Genomic DNA, 10,969 nt, shown 5'->3' with positions numbered 1-10,969 from the left:
CAAGGCGCTTGTCTTTTCGTTACTGTGCAAAGCTGACATCTCGTTATGGAGAGGTCTACAATGGTTTTTTTTTTTTTTTATCTAGACCATAACTACATACCAACACTTCGGGTGGGCTCAGTCTACGCTTCAACTGGGGTATAATACTGACGCCTAGTGTCTCAAATATTATTCCGAGAAAAACAGACCCGTATCGAACTTCCTGGCGCTCGAAGGCCAGGAAGAAGATGCACTGAATTTTGAAGCAGAGCCATTCACCTATGGAGGATCATAACAGAGAACCAGAACGGACTCTGATGACACCAGTCAGTGTACGACAAAGAAGGCGTGGACTTTTTCAAAAGTTATTTATTATTTCATGTAACAAAATATGACATAGCAACGGTGTTCCGATCATCCCTTTTCTATTTAAAATGGCACACAGGGTGAAGACAGGCATAAACAAGGAGGAAATAATCGAACGTGTCCAGGTTATTTTCAGAGCAAAACAAACTAAGTTAATCTCTTACATATCATATACTTATCTTAAACGCACCAAAACCGGGGCTAGGGCACATGAGAGAAACATCGGTATTCCGATAGGGTGTTTCAACATGTCTTGAACACAACGGCTTAACTTGCATAGCTTTAAACTGTTAAACCAAAAAATCCTTTTGTGATAAGCTACATATCAAAAAGCTATGAACTACGTGTCAGCTACCGTATATTCTAGGTGAGTTAATTAAAATGCACACATTGTAAAAAAAAAAAAATACTTAATCCGCAAATTAACTTTGTGCTGCATAGCCTCAGAAACCGACGTCAAGTGAGAACATCAACTAAATCATCTGCTCTCACCATCATTCTTCATGCAAGGACATTTGTACAGATCTGAAACGGAACAAACACGAATTCTTCTCTCTGGAAAAACAGGTAAATTATGTAAGCCATAGATATAAACAGGTGCATTACTTAACGGTATTAAGGCGTTGAACGGGCTCCACAATTCAGCTCTTGGCTTATTTATAAGGTATTTCTGAAGTAAACAAAGCAGCAGTCAAATAGTTGCATTGCATTGCCTTGCTTTTTTGGTTCCTTTTGGCATTGGGACTAAGCATTTAATTGCGCTTGTAATAACAGAAAATAATTGCAGACGGGCGTCAGTCCTCTCAGGGCCGATAGATAAGAAAAGGAAGACATCAAACGAGAAAATCGTTAAGCGGCGCTGAGCAGAGATACTTATAGCACTTTGAACGCGGCTTTCCGGCGCCACCTTCAGGCCAGTGAGATTACTACTCGGTCCCGCGAGTCAAACAATAATCAATCCCACGGCTCGTCCCTACACATTGAGTATTTCCTAATTAGGCAATTTTACCCCTTTTCGCTTTTGAGAAATCAGAATTGTGAAATAGTATAAAGGCTAAATTACAGAATTGTGTTCACCGCAAAATGCCTGCACACAGACACGGAAATGTGAAGGAAAAGCTGTCATTAACGCCACAGGCTGGCCGACACGCTACTCCCCCCCATTAGTGCACGCGCACAAACACACACTGGTATCTACAAACAAATTACAATATACTAATATTGTGCTCTTGAAGGCGAGGAACTTGGGGCTGTCAAATTCTCCTCAGAGTGACTGAAATGCAAATCCGCCGCCTGCGCGGTCACAAAGGACGCCCTTGTCCTAATTACAACAGCCGCTTTTTGTGTGAACGGCCTCCCAGTCTGAACTATTTCCCGGTCCCGAGGAGAGTCGACAGCGCGAGGCCTCTGGCAGGAGAGCCATGGCACCGAGCAGCCAGCCAGCGTGCTCCGGATCTGCCGGCTGGGGCATGTGCACTTACGTAAGACTCCCTCACCTATTTATTTCAAAACGCTCCCCCTGAACTGCCTGATCACCCGCCATCTGCACTAGTGATGGGGCGAAATGACACTTTTTTTGGGACGCAGCTAAGTTTGATTAAGTTTACCTAGAACGTTAGTTCTGATTCGTTCACCAGCTCGTTCAGTGGCACTTCCCCTTTGTATAAAATAAATCTGAAACACTTGCGTTCCGATATGTAAAAATAACCTGTTACTTAGGCTAAATACCATCACGTGAGGAAAAAAATGTTATTGAATTAGTCTGTCAACATTGTACCATAGCTACTGAAGTTTGTTAAAAATGCAAACATGACGGCTCATCACATAGTCAGCTAACGAGTTCAAATGCTTTTTGTGTGAACGGCCTTCTAGTCGAACGGCCTCTGGCAGGAGAGCCAGTCTGCTAAGAAACCTTGGTTAGAATCACTTTAACTCGTGAAAAATGTATCTCTAAAATACAATTGCAGTATATTGGAAGCCACTGCACATTTAGGCTATAGACAGTATATGGTGTATTTAATGCTGCGTTCCATTTACCTCGGAAGTCGGAGCAGGGAATGACCATCTACTCAAGTTTACGCTCCAGTACAGCAAGTCGGAAAGCCATTTAGCAATACCTGGATCCTGTTTCAAAAAGCAAGATCTCTTGCTTAGCAGGATAACTTGTCGGATGTAATTTGCCTTTTATTTTTTTATCTTCCTTCATTTACATTCAACCCAGTCTACCTTAAATCTGACAACTTACCCAGCTAAGCAAGAGATCTTGCTTTTTGAAACAGGGTTCAGTTCTAGCCCGGTTAATTGTTAGCAATATCAGTAGATAACAACACATTACACAGCATTTTATGCATAAAAACACCGTAGCAACACGTCCACAGATAGCAGTTGGCCAGTACTAGGTGTACAACCGATTTAATGAGCCACAAATGAGACAAGTGCTAATAAACATTAACTACAGTATTAATTACTATTGATAAAGGACGTAGCCATTTTGAATTCTGAGGTCGGCCTCTGATTTTCCAAGTAGGAATTCCGATTTCAGGGGGCGTTCCAGTTGATATTTTTCAACTCAGAACTCAGAATTTCCGAGTTAAAATAGAACGCAGCATTAGTCACAACTGAGGAACAGCTCTCCCGTTCAGTAGCCTATCGGAGTCTCGCGTTCACAGACTCGCTCACGCCATTGGGTGTCTAGTTCATCCCTCTCACCAACTCGATCGTTTGTTCACTGTAGGCATATACATTCAGTCCCAGCTTTAGTTTCCAGCCAATCATATGCTCGCTCACTGCATGCTCTTACATGCCTCACTGGCACTGAATTAGCTGCCCCCTGCTATGTCACAACGTCACATATGGGTTAAATGCAGAGGATACATTTCGATGTTGTACACTGCATACTGTGGCCATAGTCAAGGAAGGAAGCAGCATTTACATTTTTCAGGATAAGTGGAAGAACGAAAAGAACAAATCTTTGCAGGGATGTGAATGTAAGTGTATAGTTCCTGTAAGGCAGTGTTTCTCAACCCAGTCCTCAGGGAACCCCAGCCAGTCCACGTTTTTGCTCCCTCCCAGCTTCCAGCCAATCAGGAACACCGAATAGCTGGTACAGGTGCGCTGGGAGCTGAGAGGAAGCAAAAACGTGGACTGGCTGGGGTTCCCTGAGGACTGGGTTGAGAAACACTGCTGTAAGGGATTTATTCCCCGCAAACAAGTTGTTCACAAAAACACCACACCATTAATCTGCAGAGTAATCCCCTGGATAAAGGTAGCAATCAAAAATGTGAATGCAGCCTTAATAGCATTCTGACACTCCTCCACTTATTCTCTCAGGGGGTGTATCAGTGAAGTCTACAATCATCCTGATACTGGAAGAGTGAGCGCAAAAACGTACGCAAGCGCCCAATGAAAGAGCGGCAGTACGGGAAGCAAATTCACTACACAAAATCGCTCACCGGCTAATCTCGCAATGAGCACTTTACTCACGACTTTAAGAGGAAACCATGGAGTGTGTTAGACGGCTTCCCATTCATAAGCTACCAAAAGATGGAGACTGTCATAAGCTACTAATTACCATATACACTAGCGGCCAAAATTGCACAAACACCTAACATTTTTGGCATTACGCTTTAAAATTAACTACACGATTATCAGTGGTAATGTTTATAAACAACCAAAGAATGTTTACACAAATATCATATACTGGACAAGTAAATAAGTAGCTGGAGTAATTGGAATCAAGTACAGCAATCTCTAAAAATTGCAAGTGTTTTTACAATTTTGGCCACTAGTGTAGGTTTCACATCTGGAATTTGCGGGTAGTCGTACTCAGCTTAGATGGGGAAATCGGCACGTGCCGTTTTCATTTAAGCCGTGGGCCTTTTCGATATTTAACATACTTGGTCCCCGAAAGTTCCTTAGCCATAAAACCTTCGCTTAGTTTAGAATACAATGTGAAATACTCTCTCACACACACAACAAATAAACACAACAAGCTATTGTCATCCATGGGGCTCTAACACAGTAGTTCTCAATCATTCCACCATGGAGCTCCAGCTGTTGCAGATGGGTTCTGTTCCATTGCCAGCCCCCCGATTCAGCCCATTAAAGACATGATGAGTAGATCGCTGATGAGGATGAGCAGATGGCAGTAAGCCTTGGGATCCATGCAGGAATGGCTGAGAACCACCGTGCCAGTCCATAAAGAAAGGAAACAGCGTTGGTCTGTTAGCACTCCATGTGTAGTTTATATGCAATGGAAATAAAGTATGAACCAAAAAGTAAAAGGAGAAGAAAGTCATATCTAAGTAGTTTACAAACGTTTCCAAAACGAGAGGTTAAGCCTCAGCTGACACAAGGAAGGACAGGGAGCCAGACCCTCAACCACTTGGTACCAGATATCTGGGAAGATGGGGGTAGGTGGAATCACCTTCTTAGGGGGACCTGTCTCTAACCCTGCTTTTGATGGCCCTCCTGTGGTCACCTGATGTCAACATGGCACCCTCTGGTGTCACGACAAGGTGGGAGGTGGTGAACCTGCTTGACAAGACATGGGTGGAGCAACCTAAGTAGGGTGGGGCTTGGAAGCAGGGATCGGGTTGAGGAGGGGGGGGCGCCTCACTCGCTCTTGTCCACAGCTCTGGACTGCTCCCTCTGAATCATACAGCGTCGGACGATGCTGTCAAAACTCCCAAGGTAGAAAAGGGCAATGGTGCGGAAAAGGCCCATGGTTACGATCTGGAAGGAATGGAATTGTGATAAGCGGCTGACCAAACATCAGGAGGTGGACATTTCAGGTCCAGAAAGTAAAAAATCCAGACCAGGATTTTGTTTCAGACAACCAGTTGAGCATAAAAAGTCACGTACTACTCAAGTGACTGGTTGAAACAAAATCCTGGTCTGGATTTTTACTTTCTGGAACTGAAATGTCCACCTCTGCCGAACACAGCTGAAATCGCTGCACCTGCATCAGCCGATGTTGTAAAAATATATTGATGTGACTCTATCTATGTGTGGTGTTGTTAGCATGTGCCAAGATACTCCAGCAAGACATGGGTTCAAGTCTGGAGATCATTAGCAAGGGGTGCGTGGTCCTGTTCAGCCACCTAGTGAGCTGGGCTGTAATCCAGTTATATCTTTACCTGCTGGAGCCCCTCCATGATGGAGGTGACGGGCGACATCCCGCAGGTGAGTGCGGACAGCAAGTATCCATCAGTCCCCACCGAACTGTTGAAGTTCCCCTGCTGTTGGGGGACAAAGCAAAGAGTCACATGCTCTGAGCATCCTGGCATCCGCCGGACATTATGGCACGTCACTTCTTACCATTGCGTCTTTGACGACGATTTTGGCGACTTGCTCTGGCTGATACACGCCTGACGTCTCCGAGATCAATCTCGTCTCCAGTGGCTGCAACACAGTGGGAGCGAGTGTTCAACTGCCTCGTTCAAGATGTGGATCGTGCTGCTACCACGGATAGTAAGATGGTGTAGGAAGGTGAAGACCAGACTCCGCCAGAAGCCGGTCTTGGGCTACCTTGCACTTGTTCTCCTCCGCAAAGCCAGGGGTGTCAGTGTCTGGTGGATAGGCGACCGTTACGTAGATGTTGTATGGCTTCATCTGTGAGAAGAAGAAGGTAAGCACACAGGGACACAGTCAAGCACCAGAGCGGCCCGGAACCTGACGGGGGCGTGGCCAATGGTTCCCACCTCCATCTGCAGGGATTCAGCCAGGCCGCGGAGGGCAAACTTGGACGGGGAGTAGGCCGTGTAGCCGAACAAGCCGATCTGACCAGCCTGCGACGACATGAACACGACACGACCCATCCTCCGCTCCTTCATGGTGGTGATGACCGCTCGGGTGGGGTAGATACTCCCCAGGTAGTTCACCTCCATCAGACTCTGCCAGTCCACACACAGACACACACACATTCAGGGTTTGAGTAGACCCTCCGAGACTTCAGCAAGACTTGCCACAGAGGCCTCATGCCCCCTTGTCTATTTTAGTACCGATTTCATGCCACTGTAATTTCTTAGAGCTAATCACTTCAACCCTCTGGGGGGGGGTGGGTAGGAAATCAAATCTGTCTTTTGATGACTGCCAAACACTGCCCCCTCCCCAGTTGCAGAAGCTCAGTCTCAAACTGGAAGCATCATCCGGTACCAGAAGTGGAAAGTTCAGGTCCAAAAAGTAGAAATCCAGTCCACGTTTTTTTTCTTTCCTTCTCTTCCTTTTCAACCAACCAGTTGAATACTCTGTGATTGTGACCGTTTATGCTTAACTGGTTGGTTGAAACAAAACCTTGGTCTGGATTTGTACTTTCTGGACCGGAACTTTCTGCCTCTGTCGGGTATCATAGCTCGAAACTTGTTAGAGATAGAAAATAGCTGGATGCTCTTAATTTCAAACAGCGATGGGGGGCCCTGGCCTGCGATATCCACCCCCATCTGCAGACACTCGACCAAGCCGAGCCTCTCTCCACAAATAAAGCTTCATTTCATTGCCACAGATAACAGCCTTTCCTGTCCATGTGGCACTCACCCGGAAGCGATCCATCTCTAGCTCCTCAAACTTCCCCGACACGGAGGTCCCCGCGCAGTTCACCAGCATGTCCACGGGACCCAGCTTTTCCTGGGCCTGGAACGGAGCCCGAAAACCGAGCCGGCAAGAATCCGTCAACATCACGGCTCGCTGACGTCTCAGAGTAGCGCACGGCTAACGTGACAGAATTCAGCCAATCACATCACCCATAAAGTGAAAACCTGATCCCTAGATAAGTTTACCTGTTTCATGACGTTTTCCACCTGCCCATAATCCTTTGACACATCAACTGATATGCAGAGCACAACCTGTGAGGAAAGTAAGGAGACAGAGGTCATGTCTGAGAGTAACGCGTTCCTCAAGTTTGATTCCTCTGAAAGGGTTTAAGAAAAAAAACAAATTTAACAAACTTGGGGGGGAAAAAACATGTTCTATTTAACTGTCAGTGGCTATAATTTGAAACACAATCCCTCAGGTGTGAGAAACCATCTCCACATACCTGCTTATCATTAACAGCACATCTCTCCACCTCCTTCTTGGCCTGAACCAGTTTGCTCTATAACGAACATAAAAAAAAAAGGATAAACAGGTCAACGTTCCAGTAGCATCGCAAGAATGTCCTTAAAATGTACCCTAAGATACCAAAACTACGAATTATGAATCGCAGAAAACATAGGAATGACCCAGTAAATTTAACAAATATGGCATGACTGAGGTGGTCAGCTTTCTGAAAGCTGTTTCACGTGGTTAAAGGGTGATGGGAGGTTCTCATAGCATTCACCATGTGGCGCGAACCAAGTTAAAAACCAGGACAACATCAATATTTTATATTCAGCTGGGCATGAGGGATGGTGCATGCACAGGGAACGCTGTGACATTATCTCTATAATAAAAATGAGATTCATCACTATAAACAAGAACGCCCAACAATTTAAAACTACCTTTCTATGGTTAACGGCAGCCATCAAAATACTGGTGTTTGCAGTCATAATTAGTAACTGAAGATTACAGTTAGGAGTTAAAGGAAAAGTAACCTCTGACATTTTAGTTATAAGTAAAGAAATCCGTAATTCTGCAGATTTTTTATATCCCTCCACTGGCTTTACTGTTCCCATTACAAATGTCACTACTGAACAGCAGAAAAACAGCTTGTCCCAGCCTCAAAAAAACATTCAACACCATCCCATATTCACCCGCCCCCCTCCCCGTCAGCCTGAGCTTCACACAGCATTTCTATATTCTTGGCTCTGCAGATATCCGAGTTTGTAATCAACGTACAAAATGCATTTTTAAATAAAGCATAATTTACATCAATGTTCGGGTTGGGCTGCTGATAATTTCGTAAAAAGTGAATGCTAGCCTTTTCTAAAATCAAATGCAGCCCTGGAGAAAGTCAGGCTAAGAACTGAATTCAAATGGGACCCTTCAAGGGATTTAAATCCACAACATTCAGGTGATAAACCTAGATCCTTAACTACTACACCACCTGCAGGTTGGAAAGTTCCACAATAAAAAAAACAAAATACACTCCATAGCTGCACTTGTGGTCTTAATGAGGTAAGAATTCGGCGACGCCTTAAAGAGACCCTTGGAGGACGTACCCTGCCCTTCAGTGGGCGTTAAGCTCACCTCATCCCGTGCCAGCAGCGTTATGAACGCCCCCTGCCTGTAGCACTCCATAGCGATGCATTTGCCAATCCCGCTCGAGCCGCCGGTGACCTGCAGGAGAACACGGATGCGGAGCTATACTGTTTAAGAGCGATCTCACAGAGAGGACATCATTTCCAAAGGTGTTCACATTTACCTGCAATTTAAACCTAAAACGCTAACAGACAAAGAAAATCAACAACAATCAGTTTAGACAAACTACTTGCATATATTTTTAATGACTTGGCTAGACAGCAGAGTTAACTCACACCTCCAGGGATGGGGGTTATTATCCTGTCCCCTCCGTGTGCATGTTCTCTCTATGTTCTTTGGATAGTGGTATTGTGGCAGACTGTGATTATGCGAGTGTGCCCACCCTGAGACCTCATCCAAGGGGTTCACTTGCCTTACGTCCAATTCATTACCTGAGACAGGCCTGAACCAGTAAAAGATAAGTGGGGATGTTTATTTGGGTGAAGGTTTATTGTAAAATATATTTTTTATTCTACACAAAACACCCTATGACCATGAGAGTGCCCTGGATTTAGCTGTACACTGGATATTGGATTGGGGTCACATGGGTGTTCATATTTTTCGCCCAAAGGAAAAGACAAATCAATAGGGGCAATGTCTGTGTTTAATAACAGCCACATCAAACGCTGCTGTTCAGCATTCAGCAGTTTGATTAGAATGCAGGACACATTCACACATGGTGCAGCTCAGCACTGGAAATTAAGCACATGTATGAAAATAATTCAAAGTACAGAGCAGATCTGTCTCTGTCATTAAAACAGGCACAGTTACCTTTTTTTCGCTAGTATTTAAAATAAGATTGATCCAACGAACAACTATATATATTTTTTTATTTCCCACCTTCACTTATTTATGCCTTAAACCAAAGACCTAACGCGGGTATATCGTATGGAGTCTTGAGTAACACAATATTCCGGGTGGATGGATTAAAGTCACACCTGCGCCTTTAGTCTGCGTGGGTGTAAAGAGCGCTCGCTCTCGCTCTCTCTCTCTCTCTCTCTCACACACACACACACACACACACACATACACAGGTATGGTCTGCCCAAGCGCCCAAATTAATGCCGTCATCTCCTGCACGAACAAATAAACAGAAACATTTATTAGGCTTTAAAAACAAAATGTAATAAACGCTCGTAAAAGACATGCACGTTAGACAGCCATCGGGCAGCCACTTAAAGACATGTCGTATTTGTTATTTGTGTTGTTATTATTATTATTATTGTAGTTTTATTGTTATTATTATTATTATTACAACAACAATTTAATTATTATTATTGTAATTTTTCCCGGTTGGCCGGCACCCCCAGTCCGTACAGGTGATCTTCCCGCTCCACCCCTCCGGATCACCGCGATCCCCACCACGAGTCTCGGTCGTCCCCGTCTCGCTTGGCCGCCCGATACACCGGTACTGCGGTATGAAAATAACAGTAATGGTGCTAAGCGCTACCCGCGCCCGCTCACTCCCTCGCCCCTGCGCCACTCACCACGACGTGGGCCCCGTTCAGCTTGAGCGGCTTGGGGCTGATCAGCGGCGAGATCATGTAGAGCACCAGCGCCAGGGTGACGCCGAATGCGGCCGCCGCCAGCAGCATGCCGAGAGGGGTGGGTAGCCATCGGGAGCCCGACACGAGCCGCTCCGCCGCGTCCAGGCCTTCTTCGGGGGACATCGTTGTGCTTCTCAAGTGGCGTCGGTCCGGCCTGTGGCCGGGGAGGAGCGAGCGGAGCGGGGGCGGGACAGGGAGCTTCAGCTCTGTTCGCCCGCGGTCACCGGTGCTCGAGTGGATCTTTACCTGGGACACCGCAGGCCCTCCGATCCCAAGCGCTGCCCAGTACCCATCCAGGACAGGGACACTCGTACTGTGCGCTTCCCCCTTTCTGCGTGGATCCAATCCGTGCGTATTGGGGTATCCAAGAATTTTTTCCTCTCTTGTAGTTTTCACGGTTGGGGAAGCGAAATGGGGACAAATATTTTCTAAGGATGCCCGGTTGCGTTATTACGAATCCCACTGCAACTATTGTGCTTCGAAGGCTTCCGTATTTAAAGGGCCAGGCACAAATTTATGTAAAGTTCAGTTTCGACTCTTCGATGATTTTAATTTTTGTACACTGGATTAATACTATAGGTTTTGCATTATATTATATATTAAACTCATACAACCACCCACTGCATAGTTAGTGCCACTTGCGATTTTTGACAATAGCATAGTTTCTTAACTCAATCTATTGAACCCTTCTGATTGTTTTCATTGAACTTTTGCTCATTTCATCTCATTTCACCGCTTTTCCTGCTGAAGTATCAGTGGCAGCTTTCTGAGCAGGTCGGATCAGACTTACCTTTCCAAGGCCACACGCTTTTGCTTGTTCTGGACAGGGGTGGGAATGTTGTTTTGGGAAACTCAGTCAAAAA

General features: G+C 45.5%; 1 protein-coding gene across 1 annotated transcript; it reads right to left on the bottom strand.

Moving 5' to 3' along the window:
* Window positions 1–332: 332 nt before the first annotated feature.
* On the bottom strand, window positions 333–10,602 carry kdsr (3-ketodihydrosphingosine reductase). Its single transcript, XM_023815648.2, has 10 exons — window positions 10,047–10,602; window positions 8,509–8,598; window positions 7,379–7,435; window positions 7,122–7,187; window positions 6,880–6,975; window positions 6,048–6,239; window positions 5,875–5,958; window positions 5,665–5,748; window positions 5,484–5,585; window positions 333–5,079 (listed from the first exon to the last, which is right to left on the bottom strand). Exons 1-10 carry the CDS (start codon window positions 10,227–10,229, stop codon window positions 4,960–4,962), a joined length of 1,074 nt encoding a protein of 357 aa, XP_023671416.2. The 5' UTR covers window positions 10,230–10,602; the 3' UTR covers window positions 333–4,959.
* Window positions 10,603–10,969: the final 367 nt, after the last annotated feature.

Source organism: Paramormyrops kingsleyae, chromosome 4, assembly GCF_048594095.1.
Source record: "Paramormyrops kingsleyae isolate MSU_618 chromosome 4, PKINGS_0.4, whole genome shotgun sequence".
NCBI classification, from domain to species: domain Eukaryota; kingdom Metazoa; phylum Chordata; class Actinopteri; order Osteoglossiformes; family Mormyridae; genus Paramormyrops; species Paramormyrops kingsleyae.
The sequence above is the reverse complement of the archived record's forward strand: the minus strand, read 5'-3'. Positions and strand labels throughout refer to the sequence as shown.

Bases quoted from the DNA above. Each gene is read 5' to 3' on its own strand.
- kdsr (XM_023815648.2), bottom strand. From the start codon at position 10,229: ATGTCCCCCGAAGAAGGCCTGGACGCGGCGGAGCGGCTCGTGTCGGGC. The intron at 7,188-7,378 runs GTATGTGGAGAT...CTTTCCTCACAG, and splicing joins GTGCTGTTAATGATAAGCAG to GTTGTGCTCTGCATATCAGT. The intron at 5,080-5,483 runs GTAAAGATATAA...CATTCCTTCCAG, and splicing joins TCATGGAGGGGCTCCAGCAG to ATCGTAACCATGGGCCTTTT.